Source organism: Leptinotarsa decemlineata, unplaced genomic scaffold, assembly GCF_025532065.1.
Source record: "Leptinotarsa decemlineata unplaced genomic scaffold, Ldec_3_MD MMD2_P_RNA_scaffold_9, whole genome shotgun sequence".
Taxonomy (NCBI): domain Eukaryota; kingdom Metazoa; phylum Arthropoda; class Insecta; order Coleoptera; family Chrysomelidae; genus Leptinotarsa; species Leptinotarsa decemlineata.
The window spans coordinates 4,977,413-4,992,972 of record NW_027412536.1 but is presented as its reverse complement, the minus strand read 5'-3'; the positions used below and the strand labels follow the sequence as shown (position 1 = coordinate 4,992,972).

Genomic DNA, 15,560 nt, shown 5'->3' with positions numbered 1-15,560 from the left:
TGTAGATATTCATGTACCATTGACCATGAGTACAGAGCATTCATACAAACAAGTATAAACGAGTGAAACCCCTATCGACAATTTCACAACTATGAAGCATGAGTGCCCCGAATCGAGTACACCACACCCTTTACTGTCAAAGTGTCGAAAGCGGCACTGCAATACATCTTTGCACCGCTGGATCCTCGATCTCACTGTGTGAATCACGGTACCCGTTTACTCAGCGAACAAGTGTAAAATGCCAACCGCTAGGTGAATCAAATCAAATCCTTTATTTTCCTGTTTGATAATTTCATAAGTAATTGTATTAGGAATAGTCAGTAAAACTAAAATTATAAACTACTACACTAAAACTAGAAGCACACACGAAAACGCATGCACACACCACACATACACTTACGTTAAATAATCATCAACACTGTAATACGCATTCAGAACTAAAAAAATTTTAATCTTTGTTTTGAACATCTCTAATGTTTTACTTTCTTTTATTTCAGTTGGTAAAATATTGAACAAACGAGGACCTGCAACATTAGGACCTTTAAGAGCAATCCGCCCTCGAGCTAGAGGAACTTGATATATTTTTTTTGGCCTAGTGTTAATTGTATGAGTAGAGCCTATTAAAGGAAATTGACTTTTATTTTGAAAAACGTAGACACAAATTTCCATTATGTACAAGCAGGGTAAAGTCAGTATTTGTAATTTCTTGAAAAAAGGTTCACAGGACTCCATGTAACTTATACCAGTGATACTTCTGATGATGTTTTTTTGAGCCAAAAAAACTTTGCCTGCGTTGGTTGACCAACCCCAGAAACGTACACCATAGCGCAATCTCGACTCCACTTCAGCATAGTATATAATTTTTAGTTGATCTAGACTGAGAATATAGCTAAGATTTCGTAGCTTGAATGCTAAAGAATGCAATTTTGGTATAAGGCCATCACAATGTACTTTAAACTGAAGATTTTTGTCAATTTCAACACCCAAAAACTTAGAACTTTTTGACAATGGAAGCAGCTGATTATTCACATCAATATATAGTGGGTCAAGAATTTTTTGATAATTACAAAATTGAATAATTACTGTTTTATTTGGATTGAAAACAAGCGAATTACTGGAAAACCACCAGTTCAATGATCTCATTGTTTGCTCGCATTTTCGTTGTATACTTGTTTGATCTAATTGTCTCGATCTTGAAATGACCTCCTGGGGATCATCATCCACCCTCCCACCATTGGCTCTTTTGCGGACTGAACCCTTTGTTCGACTGATCTCATAAGGGCACAATCCTCTTCCCACTCCAATCTGAGGTAAATCTATGAGGTCACATTCAAGGTCACTCAGGCTCAAGGGCATGTACCAAGGACAAATCCGTGTTCAAGATCAAGATCATATCACGTGCTCATAGCTCAAAATCATTTAGAGTATTTGGGTCATATGACGTGTCATAGCTCAGGGTCATGTAACATCATTCAAGGTCAAGGTCAAATGGTGGGGGGAGGATTGGCAAACTCAAACGTATAAATCGATAATGGTGAAATACGGTATAGACATTCGAACCCCGACTTCATTCTATCCGATTTGAAACAATTAGATCAAGTATAATGATTTTTCAAATAAGACCCCATGTATTGGATTATACTTATACAGGGTGTCAATTTGAAAACTTCCCACCCTCAATATCTTCCTTGCAGTTGAAAATATTTGGAATCGTAAAAACAGGTCAATGTTATTGTCAAGGGGGGCACTTTCAAGAACTATTTGTGGAACTATATACTGGTAAGAATATTAGGTGGGATCGTTCCAACTCTTTATTAGGGGTAACATTAGCCATTAGCTTCAATACATTTTCATCAAAAAGTAGTCTGAAAGTCAAACGTAGATGGTAGTAAAGTTGTGTTTAGTAAATGCTGAATTTTCATCCTCATCACAGAAAGTGTTCAGATAGCTGTCCTTTTTTGCCGTTTCTGCTGTAAAAAAGTTCTGTTTTCAGCCAAAAAATTGGTTCCCAAATTTGAACGATGTGGTAGTATGGTGCATACAGTTGTACCTGTTGGGCTATTTAGTGATTACTCTAATAAGTGTATGAAAGTGTAAAAATGGTTCACATTCCTAAAGATAGAATTGGAATGATTATAATTTGTGGAAAAGTTGGAAAGTGCGCACGAAGGGCGGCATGTCTTTTTAACAAAAGACATCCAAATCGTAATGTAAATCACCGGTATGTGCTTGATTTGCTCGATAATTTTTACGAAACTGGCTCCTCACGATCAGTATCAGAATAGACGGGAATGTTATGCGAGACTGTGAGAAAAGGATTGAAAACGCATAAATTTCATCCTTATGAAATTCAGATTCTTCAAGAGCTCCACGGTGGTGATTATGATAGATGAATAAAGTTTTGTGAAATCATGTAACATCAAGTCAATGCCATCCCTAATATTCTGTTAAACATCTGTTTCAGTGATGAGTGTTCATTTTTTCTGAATGGCAATGTTAATAGACGAAATTGTCGCTATGGGAGTGACGAAAACCATTATTTCTGTAAAAAAACTGGACTGGGAATCTGTACGTTGAAATGCTTGAAGAGACTATCGTTCCTCTTATAATTCACGAGCTAGAAACCCAATGCGGAAGGTAATGAACTTTTGAAGAAGGATCTGTTATATTTCCACCTCATTATTTTCTTCCCGTTCGACAGGGGATGAACGAGATATTTTCGGATGGATGAATTGGCAGAAAGAGAGCAGTCGAATGGCCTCCGAGATCACTGTATTCAACACCCTCATGTTTCTTTTTCTGGAGGCATCTTGAAACCGTTGTTTATAAAACACAAACTTCTGATATTGAAGAACTTAAAAGATGAATTACAGCAGCATGCCAGTCAATTTCTAGTTAAGTTTTCTGTAATGTTAGAGGGAGTTAAAAAACAAACACACTTCATTACTGTTTACAACAAAATTGAGTACATTTCGAATAGTTCCTGAGATGAGCGTAAGTAGACTTTATGTTTGATAAAATGTCTTTCTCGCAAATTTAATTTCATTTTGTAAAAGGATAATAACCAACAATAATACATTTATTCCTTTCATTCAAGGGTTGGAACGGTGCCACCTAATTTTCTAACTATTTTTAATAAAAGGAGTCAATACAATAATGCATCTCACAACAGGCAAATTCTAATTACATGTGTAAGTTTAGAACGCTATTTTTTGAAAAACGCTCATCGAAAAATGATAAGTCAGGGAACCATTGAAAGCAGAATTGGACGCCAATCAAAATGATGTGCCACTTGACCCCATTCCCATTTGAAATTCTAACGGTAGCATTTACCCTTTCTAGGGGGTTGAACCACAAGGGCTACAAATAGTCTTCGAAAGTGTCCCCCTTAACGGTTAAATTGACCAGCTTTTTTGATTTCTCATATTATTTACTGAGAGGAAGATATTAAGGGTGGAAAGTTTTCAAATTAACACCCTGTATATCCTCCAGAGTTCAAGTGGACAGTATGCGTAGTATTTTCCAACATTACATCTTTTTGACCTGAACATTTTCAAACTGAAAATTGATTGCAGTGTATTTATTCCACAGTGTAATGCTGCAGTGGGTGTGAAAGCATTTTTTGACATGATGCATAGTGGTCCCCATAAGCTGATGCTCTTCGGAGGTGCCTGTACCCACGTTACCGATCCGATAGCCAAAGCTTCGAAACATTGGCATCTCACTCAGGTACTCTGTTGTCTATATTTAATCAAAGATAGTTACAACATACTATTTATTTCAGTTATCTTATGCGGATACTCACCCGATGTTCACAAAAGAAAATTTTCCAAACTTTTTTCGGATAGTACCGTCTGAGAACGCATTCAATTCTCCAAGACTGTCACTGCTGAAGCAATTCAACTGGACTAAAGTGGGAACAATATATCAAAATGAACCTCGGTACTCTTTAGCACATAATAGGTTGGTAAAATTCGATTCAAATTGAAATGATGTTAAAGAGGACATTGTATACATAAGGTATAGTTCAAGTAAACGATATAGTGCAACCTACCTTCCAACAGTTTCCCTTTAATAATATAGTAAGAGAATCAACGAATTTTGTTATTCAATAATCATTTCTGATTATATAAGAATATATATAATGAATATTTCGTATGCAGCAGGCCAAAAATTTAGTGTACTCTTATAACACAGATTCCAAGCTTTCGATAATCTTAATTATCATCATCAGGGATGCTACAATAAGGATAAGAAACAGTCATATTTATAAAATAATAATTCAAGCCAACTTACAGTGTATGTGAGGTTATGTGGCAGGTTGAAAGAAGTATGGACGTAAACATATATGAAAAATTACTAAGATGTCACTTAGGACGTTACAGACAAACAATATATAGTAGATTTAATGATATATCATTATATTATCAAATTAAAAAAAATACCACCTGTTCCTTGAAAAAAATGGGATATGACATGTAATCCAAATTAGCATGCGCTGTATATGCCAATAACGGGGCTCAAAACGAATTGACATTCGACATCAACAAAATTGTTTGATCTTGGCATAAAACCTTAATATTGTTGCAAATTGATTTTCGGGCAATGTCTGGCTGTAGACATCGCATGTTTAGATTCCATTACATTTTAAAACCAAGTAATTTTGTATTTAAACAATATCTGGAACAATTTTTTAGTAAAACTTATCCTAATGGATTTTATATTAAACAGTAATAATGAGAAAGGATGATGATGTATTGTATTATGGAAGATTCAATCTGTGAGAAGAATACCATCAGATGAGATTTGATGATTTCTTGTTTTGTGATTATCCATACAAATTAAATAAGAGTAAATTTCAAAAATCATCCAATACGAACGGCCAATACTTCAGCCCACGTGGACTAGCTGGCAGTGATTTTATCTCTTGTATTAGTTTTTTTGGCCTTCGAGGGCGCCGATAGCTTTAAGTATCCACAATAAAGATTACTTCGACTATACATATATGTATCTTATGTATACAATGAGAAATGATTAGCCTAGGTGCAAAAAATTGAAAGTCACAACTTTTATCACCTCATCGTCTTTAAGATTTTTTTCTCAATTGAGGAAATACATAATAGTCGGACTGAGTCAGATCTGGTGAGTGTTCGTGTTTCTAATCACGAATTCTTTGAATGGCAACATGCAATTTGTGTGTAGCGGTATTGTATTGCATTAATAATATACTTTTGGACAACTTTCGCGTCTTCTCTCTATAATTTCTCTATAATTTCTCTTTAAAATTATTTCTCGTAGAGTGGTCAGTAACATCGAATAATAATAATACCCATTTATTGTTTTAGCCCTGTCCAGAAAATAAATCATAATTACCTCTTGACAATCACAAAATACTGAAGCAAGAACAATTCCACCAAGTTTTTGAACTCGTTATTCTTTATGCCTTAGAGAATCAGATTGTCTCCATTCTTTCGATTGCTGTTTTTTTCTGTATCGTAGAAAAGTATCTAAGTTTTAGCCACAACAAATTGCATCTTTTCCAAACCGAGCACAGATTCTTCTACTCTTGCGGGCTTTTAACCAAAATCAAGACATTTGGATATCAGTTTCGCAGAAATTTTTCTCTCTCAGAATAATTCGACGATTTGATGAAATGATTGCAGTGATATTCACGGGAGTGGATACAGAAAACGCCCTTTCCGATCGGAATTAACCTCTTTTGAAGCTTGCAATCCAAGCTAGTAACAAAAATTAACAATTTAATGTAGTTTCGACAATTTATTTCGATGGTACGCCAAAGTACTAAAATAGTGCAATTCTAGAAAAATATAATGCACAACTCATTTGAAAAGCATATTGCTGTTTTAAAAACAATATACAAATCTGATATTGAAAAGGGCGTTTTCTTTCATTGTTGATCTTGTGTATCATTATTACATATTCAAAGTAAAGGAAAATCTTTGTCTAAAATTGAATTGAACTCTTAGGTTGGTAGCTGAACTGGATACAATGAGTTATCAAGTCCTTGAAACTCAAAGTTTCACAAATGAAGTGAACAGCGCCCTAATGAAATTGAAGGAAAAGGATACAAGGATAATTTTAGGTAAAACCGATTTGTTCGGATCTTTTCATATTAATCAGTTATGAAGGTAACGTAATGTTCTAGGGAATTTCAATGAGAGATGGGCTAGGGAAATTTTCTGTGAAGCTTACAAACTGAAAATGTTCGGAAAAAAATATCAGTGGATCATAATGGGAACATACGGTTATGAATGGTGGAAAAAGTTAGAGCCTCAATTCAACTGTAGCCTAGAAGAACTTGAGAGTGCGTTGGATCAGACAATCCTCACGGATCTGTTACCATTATCAACAAGTGGAGAGATAACCATCTCTGGAATAGTAAGTAGAAACTTATTTGGAAGACTATAGCTCTTTGTTAGCCCGATTTCAGCAGATAATAATCTCAAAATATGTACAAGTAAAACGAGAGTAACCGATTAACCAGCTCATAAGAAATTAAACAGTAGGTATGTGGTATCAGATATTTTTATATTTTTTCATTTATATTTTTTCTTAAGTTTTTGTTCTGAAAGATTACTTCAGTTCAAAACAAATGTTTTGAAGAGTGTTGTGAACACCTTTTTTAACTAATAATAAGTTAGCATAAATTCATATTGAAACAGAATTCATAATAAACTGATGAATTCAAAGTGAGTAGTAATGGTAAGCCGACGCTTAATTATTTTTTCACCTAACCTCAATTCGTTTTTTCGTAAGAGGTGTGTGTGTGTAAGAGCGAGAGGATGGACGTGTGTGTGAGCGTTAGAGGTGCCTTGTTGACGTATGAGTATGGGAGAGCTGATCGGTTTTAAAGATAACGTGTGGACGGCAAGCCGCGCAAGCATCACAGGTGCGGTGTTGTCAGTTGTAAAATGAATCGTTGTTTATGGGGCGATACATTCTACATTCATTTTTCTTTCATTTGATGTGCTACAAGTTGAGATTCAACTGTCATTAATGAAATTGTGACTTAGTGTCCTTCTGACATATTGAGTTATTTTGTTTTTTCTCTGTCGATGAATTCTGCGTATTTTCTTCTTTTATTTGACGTGCTATACGTAACGATCCGATCATTATTAGCAAGTATACAACTTAGTGCCCTTCTGAGTGTTGCGCCATTTTTTTGTGATTACTCATTTATTTTAACAAATCATCATCAAACATTTTCTGAAGTGGTGGCGCTTCCAATACAATTTTTTTATCAAGTCGTTTCCCTAATTCCTCATGCTTTATTTTGAAACCGGCAACGCTACATCACCCCAAAAACAACGATTTATTTTACAACCGACAACACTGAACCTGACATGTTGATATTGGCGGCGTCCAAGAATACCCAACACAGAGAAGCGACATTAACGTCGGATCCTTTGATGTTCGGTGTCCCAACTGCGAACTGAAGATTTTGAGTAATACACAACCTGGTTCACTGAGAAAAATGACCTCTCAGCGATATACACTAATAACAATACATACTCTTACGTTCTAGTACAGTACGTGGGCTTACTGTGAAATATAAAATCATAGTGTGAAGGGAATCTTACCCCATTCAATTTTTATATTGCTAATTGAAAAACTTTCGCTGTATTAATAGAGAATATTCAACTATGTTGCCAATTTATTATTATTTATGATGAATTGGCTTTAAAGAAATAAATTAAATTACTTTATTTTGTGAATCCAATTCATTAGATAAAAAATTAAAATAAAGTTACGATAATAGAATAATGCTTATATTATATAATTATTTTATATCCTCTGAAATGAATAAGTCCACTAAGGATGAATAGAAGTGACTTTTGTTATTTTATGTAATCTCAACTTAAACTTTCATTAACAACATCGATACAATCTGAGGGTTTTAATTAAGTAAGGTTCCGAATAAAAAAATAATGAAAAGATATTTTACCAAAACCTCTTAATTTAAAAATGTGACGGAATCTATTGATATCTCTATTAGTATATTTGATACTATAAAAAATGTCCATTCTCACGAATAGCTTAATTATGTACATTTTTGAAAAATTTTCACAAGGATGAAGAAAATCTGATATATAAAACTGATATATAAAATTGAAGAATTCATCAGGTGGTGAGCGCAAATTTCCAAACATGTTTTTTTCCGTAGTATAAGATTTAAAATAGCTCAACAGACGATTTACATCCAAAGTCCTGCACTTCGTGCTGAAAGACTGACACACATAACATGTATGAACTTGAAGAGATTTTTTTAAAGGTATCAACAAACGTAAATGAATGAATTCTGAGTACATACATCTTCATTTTTATAATCATAATCCGGAAGGGCAAGGGCTGAAGAAAAGTGATTCTCATCTGATATGAACATATCATTTACGTTTGTGGACTGTATACCGATTAATAAATCATCTAAATCATTCTTACAATTCATATGATTGGAGTGAAAATAATTTTGGCAAAACAACCTGAATGACCTTTGAAACTGTATGGGGGTCGGAATAACATTAATTCCGCATTGTTGTCTTACAGCACCAAAAAAATTTTCAAGACAATCTGAATTGAGTCGTCTCGTTTTTAAATATTTATAATTTGATTTGGAAAGCTTATCCCATATTTGAATTACACAATTCATGGAAATAATCCAACATTTTCTAAATCTGACTCGATTTGTGACATTTTTGTCTTCTGAATTGAATATTTCAAGATTTTTCAAAAACGTTATTGTATTTATAGGGATGTCGTAAAGAACACGAATTCAACAAATCAAAAAGGTTATCGAATGTCTCTATTACGTGTATTGTACCAAAAAAAGAAGCAGGAAGTAAGTTCACTGTCATGAATGCATTCATTCCACTGGCAACTGTACGGCTTAGAACTTGTGTTGTGAGACTCACTTTCATTTTTTCAAAATTGTTTAGATTGATATGTGATTTGGTAAGATTTGGTGCGAATCTATAAAATTGCCAATGGCTTGCTCATAAAAGGAGCGCACAAAAAACCAAGATGTACTTTTGCCTTCAAAATGAAATGAATGTTTTAAAAAATTGTTTCTAGCGGCTTTCATCAAATGACTTGGATCAAAAATATAAACAAGTTTTTTTACCACCGAGCTCAAATTCAGATTCTTCTAAAGTGACCCCTAATAACTTTGACTTTGATTCATAAAAGTTAGAGCCCATGTCACTCACAATGCCATCAACATGCAGACCTATATTGGATAATTTAGAAATGCACTTATCCAAAATATCACGTAAATTTTTTGCTGGTAGCTGTGATTCAATGAAAAAAAGAAATCTGTTTCCAGGGAGAATAAAGTCCTTTAGCCATAATAACGTGAACATTTCTACATATGGAATTCCTCTCATTTGCCTCTCAAATATCTTCGAAACCAATAATTTCATCACATTCTGTATCAAAAAACAGATTGGATTTTAAAGCCATCTCATCTGTAGATATCATACATCGCTTGTCCTGTTCGAGCATTGTTTTAATTTTAATTTCAAGTGCCTTAAATATTGCTGAATTTTCTACTGTTTCTCTCACGATGGATTCTTCAAAACTAATTATCTCCAGAAAACTCTTACTTAAATGGAATAATTTTAATGTATACCGAGTTAGGTAGATACCTTTTATAACTAACTACCTACCTCATTATGTTTGCTCAGTGCTCATAGACTAATGGAGACAACTAAGCCCGAGAATGACGTGGAGACAACCAAGCCGACGCATGCGTCTATAAAAAAGGGACACAAAATGGCCGTCTTTGTCGCTTCTCTGTGGTAGGTATTCTCGGGCGGCGTATCACCTCAATACAATCTCCATTTCTCTTTGCGTCGACTACATCACACGTATGATGCACTGTTTGGAACCTTTGGTATAGTAATGAATATTACTGGAGTTTTTTCCTAACACCAAATCGTTATTTTTAACACCTCGACACGTGTTTCGATCACCAAGTGATTATCTTCAAAGAGGAAGATTATAACTATGTTACGTGTCTCTCTCACTCTTACAAACACACACCTTCATATGAAACATCAATTCTTCCCCAAATCCAAGGATTTTCCTATCTTCTACGAGGAAATGTTACAGTTTTCCTAAATTTCAACGGAAACCAAAAAAATGTGGTCAAGTATAAAGAATAAGTCAATTTCGGTCCCGACAAAACAACAGCTATACATATCAACAATTCGCAATTACTTCCAATATTCCACGTTGGTGTCAAGGCTAAGGACAAAGCCTACCACGTCGACGTCCTGGATTCGATTCTCATACCGATAAACTTCTCAAATAGGACCACTTGACTGGTACGTGACAAGGAGTCTCAAGGGAGCCTGATGGGTGAGGCGGAGTCCCAAGGGGGCCCGTTTCAAATCCAATGTGAATCGCTACTTTCGCACAGGCACTGCTCTGAGAGCGCCTTGAGGATTTTTCTGTAGTGCTTGTGTTTTGTCCTTGAAAATGACGTAACTTGATTACGGCACATGCAACTCAAAGCCAAGTCATAGGCGAAGAGTGTCTGCTTAGTCTATTAAAATTATCCTAGGTATGTATATTTTACAAGAGCCTCATGTCTACAAACCTTGCTGTGAATTTGGTTTACACAGTTAGATCGTATTGCACTTTATTAGAACTTTTGTTTCCAAAAACATAGGAATTTGTTTTGTCTTAAAATTGCAACAAAAGTTTGGGCTTACCCATTTGCTCGACGCTGTGTTACTTTTCCTCCCGAGAATGAAGTTTACTGCCCGACGCGTAGGGGAGAGCAGTAATCATTCAAGGGAGGAAAATTCACTTTACCCCCATGTTATGCATATGATTTTTCCGCCTCCCTCAAATTTTTAAATAATTTATTCATGAAACTACCAAAAAATAATTCATTTATGAAACTTACAAACAAAATTTATTAAAGAACTAAAACTGAGAAGTAGGTACAGTATAACTCATAGGGACGGTATTTTCATATTTGCATCCTACATATTTTTAATTTCTGCTAGAGTAATTATTTATAGTGATGTTAAACGTGCAGTTTTGAGCAGTGGTTTAGAACTGAGAGCTGTTTTCGTAATATTTTCACCAACTATATTATTATACAGCTGGTATCCCTCGGAAATACTCGTACTTGGCTGATTACAATCAGTTTCATTAACTTTAATTACTCACATAATTAGGTTCGAAATTTTTTGCTTTTTTGCAAGAGATTGCTGCACATAGCCTTCAGCGATATTTGTACTTCCAACCTCCGTGTTGCTTTAAAGTAAAAATGTCTTCTCCAGAATTTGCAGGTAAACTTGCCGAGGTTCTTCTGAAACTATGCCCGGTATATTAGTACTCTGCCCTCGGACTTGGATCGTCCGCGCGGTAGATATTGTCCTTAGCCTCTACACCAACGTACGATATTGAAAGTAACTGCAAATGTTGGGTATTTACAGCGTTAGTTTTGTTGGGACCGAAATTGACTCATTCATTATACTTGCCAGCATTTTTTTTTATTTCCGTAGAATGTAATCGTCAATATCTTGTTGAAGATAGGAAAATATAATTAGATTTGGGAAATAATTAATATTTCATGTAAAAATGTGTATGTGTGTGAAGGAGCGAGAGACGCGTATGACGTAATCGATGCAAAGAGAGATGAAGATGGTATGGAGGTTTTTCCGGTTGCTGGCGCAAGTAGGTGTTGCCGGCTGTACAATAAATCGTTGTTTATGGGGCAATGTAGCGTTGCCGGTTTTGAAATTAATCGTGAACGACTCGATGAAAATTGGAAGCGCGAAAGTGATATATTAATAATAATGAATCAGATTGAAGAACAAACATTACAGATTAATGAGGCTGAATCGTTTCAAAGTGCGATCCCTCAATGTTACAAGGTATCTCAAAATACATCATTGAAAACAAACATGGCGTCGAAGTGTACAGGGTGCGTCAAAATACATCATTTAAGAAAAAAACATAAGTTTCACGAGGCTGTAAGTTTTCAACGTGCGATCCGTCAATGTGTACAAGGTATCTCAAAATTAATCACTGAAAACAAATATCGCGTCAAAGTGTACAGGGTGCGTCAAAATATATCATTTAAGAAAAAAAATTGTCGGTTTAAAATATGATATTAATGTGTATACAGGGCGTTTCAAAATACATCATTTAAGAAAAAAAAAACATGTGGGTTTAACAGAAGTCTAGCGTTTCAACGTGTCAGAAGGACACTAAGTCTCGTATCTTTGTTAACCAAGTTAGCATCATCAGGAGAAGAAGGAGATGGCACCAAAGGTGTCGAGGAGTTACGTATTGTGGAGTTAACATTCGAAAATGGGGAAAGCGACCATTTTACAAACGTTTCGACTGTTTTGCGAGCGTTTTCGATCGTTTGCGTGCGTTTTCGATCGTTTTTCGTGCGTTTTCGACCATTTTCCGTGAGTTTATTCGTTATCGTTTCATCGTTATTGTCGTAACGGTTTTTCGTGTTTCAATATGACAGTCATTTATCATTTAACGCGTTCCGCTAACCAAGTAAGCATCATCAGGAAATGACTAAAGTCCATGCTTTTTCATATGCGAATTTTCAGACTCCTGAACGGAACCTTGTGGAACACTCAACCATACTTCTGTTAGAGTAGTGTTGGTCAGCTAATCAGAATGGAGAAATCAAATATCGCTCGATTGATTGTGCTAAATGAAATTGAACTGGAAAATGTGGGTCGAATAATAATAATGATAGAGATAAAACATTAAAACCTTGAAAGTGACGTAGTCAGCGAGGGAGGTGGTGGCGTGGGTGAGGGTTTGTGGAAATTAATAAGTTATTACAAAAAATAATAGCGCAACTGTCAGAAGGGCACTAAGTTGTATATTCACTAATAATGATCGAATCGTCGCGTACAGCACGTCATATGAAAAGATAAGAAATGCAGAATTCATCGACAAAGAAAAAGCAAAGATGACGCAACATGTCAGAAAGGCACTAAGCCAAATCTTCGTTAATGATAGTTGAATCTCAACGTGCAGCACATCAAATGGAAGGGAAACGAATACAGAGTGTACCGACAGAGAAAAAAACAAAGATGGCGTAACGAATATAATATTCAACGCCTAATATGAGATAGCATAGGAAGAATTGCAAATTCAACAAAAATCATTGAACAAACTTGGAATTGAGTTATGAACAACTATAAGTTCATTCCAATTGCAGAAGCTTGATTCAAAACGCAGAATTTATTGACAAAGAAAATGAAAAAATCATCGTATACTGAAACATAGTATATTTGGACTCCTTAGGGTGAGAAGGTTTCGAAGCCATCAAAAAACGACCACTTCCGGTCGTCCGATTTCGATGATTTCGACATCAATGGATTCGTTTACATGCCATGAAACATATTTAATCATTTTTCGAAGTCAAAAGGAGCGTATAACCTATTTTCATTAAACTAGCAGCAACAGACCGATGTCGGTACTCATTTCAAATGATTGTATTTGTAGATTATGAAAAGTATAATATACAGCGTCTAATGTGAAATAGCATAGGACATTCGAAGAAAATCATTGAACATACTTGGAATTCAAAGTTGTTGGGCTATGAACAACTACGAGTGTGATTCAATTGCAGAAGTTTGATTCAAAACTCAGAATTTGTTAAAAAAAAATTAAAAATCATCGTATACTGAAACATATGGTATTTTTGGATTCCTAAGGGTGAGAAGGTTTCGAATCCGTCAAAAACAGGCCACTTCCGGTCGTCCAATTCCAATGATTTTGACATCAATGGATTCGTTTAGATGTCAAAAAATATAGTTATTCATTTTACGAAGCCAAAAGGACCTCATAACCTATTTTCGCTATACTAGTCGCAACAGGTCGATGTGGGTACTCATTTCAAATGATTTAATTTGTAGACTATAAAAAATATAATATCGAGCGCCTAATGTGAAACAGCATAGGAAGAATTCCAAAGAGAATCGTTGAAAAAACTTCGGATCGTCACGTAAATCATGACAAATGAAAGAAGAAGAATCGCAGAATTCATCGACAAAAAAATGGTGCAACATGTCAGAAGGACACTAACCCACATCTTCATTAATGATTGTTGAATCTCAACGTGCAGCACATCAAATGAAAGGGAAACGAATGCAGAATTTATTGACAGAGGAAAAACAAATCTGGCCCAACATGTCAGATTGGCACAAAGCCACATTTTCGTTAATAATTGTCGACGTACAGCACGTCAAATGAAAGAAGAAATGCAAAATTTATCGACAGAGAAAAAACAAAGATGGCGCAGTATGTCATAGGGATACTAAGCAACATCTTTGTTGATGATAGTTGGATCTCAACGTGCAGCACATCAAATGAAAGGGAAACGAATGCAGAATTCATCGACAGAGAAAAGAAAAACGGAGACGATGCCAAGAGGGCACAAAGTTGTATCTTCACTAATAATAGTCGCATCACATGTAGCACTTCAAATAAAAGGGAAAAAAAGCAGAGTTCATGTGTTTGTTGCGCTATTCAAATACAAGGTGACATGGATCAATGTCAATGCTGAATAGGCATATAACATAGACTCTTTGATTTTCTTTTGTTTCATTTCAGAATGTGTCATCACTAATTTTTATATTCACAACCAAGGTGACATTGATCACTGTCAATGTCGAATCTGCATCCGGAAACATGCAGTTTCTCAAAGCGACGAAACAAAGGCTCTTTGTTTCATTTTAAAATATGTCATCACTTATTTTACTATAAATACGCCATGCATGGCGAAATGGGTTAGTTGCATCCGTTGAAAGTGACACCAGTGACAAGTGCACCGATTCTATTTGAAAGTAAGTGTTTTAAGTTTGACTTTTTCCTCAGATGAATTCATTCAAATGTTATTTAAATGAAAGTTGGTGAGAATTGTTGAATCATTTGATTTCCAAATTTGTCTCGATATATACCAGGTGTCCCACATTTTATGTGACAGGCAATATCTGGTTTGTTGAAGGAGATACACAAAAATGTTTCATACAAAAGTTTCAGGAGTTTATAAGAGCTATATTTTGATATAATTTTTTAATATACAGGGTGTTTGGTGTAGGTGCTACAGACCAAAATTCCATTTTTTTAAATAGAATGCCCTGTATATCATTACATATTCAGATGCTACGTTAAATTCTGATATCATTTCATGTTTGGTTTTTGGAATTCGGTTACGGCGTTGTTGAGTTATTGCACTTTTCCTTAAATATAAAGTTTCAAAAAAACTTATTTACTCGTACACGAATCCAGTCTATATCTTTTATTAAATTGAACTAGACTACTACTGAATACAAACCATTATTCTCACCTCTACGATACGATATCGATATCAGTTGAATATAATATTGAAATTCTTGAGAATGTGACTAACTTGAGGGTGAATTGCTTTATATTGCACAATTTCATCAAGTAGCTTATGCTTGTTGATGCCATAGTAACAAATGTTGTTGAATTGTATCTACTTGTCAGTTCGATTCAGTGATTCTTTGCAAAACAGTAACTGTGTT

At 35.0% G+C, this 15,560-nt stretch overlaps 1 protein-coding gene across 4 annotated transcripts in view; it reads left to right on the top strand.

Annotated features, from left to right (window-relative positions):
* GABA-B-R2 (gamma-aminobutyric acid type B receptor subunit 2) overlaps window positions 1-15,560 on the top strand; it is a 374,454-nt gene that overhangs the window by 243,388 nt on the left and 115,506 nt on the right. For all 4 annotated transcript variants that reach the window (XM_074170501.1, XM_074170500.1, XM_074170499.1 and 1 more), the window contains 4 exons: window positions 3,592-3,729; window positions 3,785-3,963; window positions 5,988-6,103; window positions 6,167-6,399. In XM_074170501.1, coding sequence (XP_074026602.1) covers window positions 3,592-3,729; window positions 3,785-3,963; window positions 5,988-6,103; window positions 6,167-6,399 — 666 coding nt within the window. The remainder of the gene's footprint in view (window positions 1-3,591; window positions 3,730-3,784; window positions 3,964-5,987; window positions 6,104-6,166; window positions 6,400-15,560) is intronic.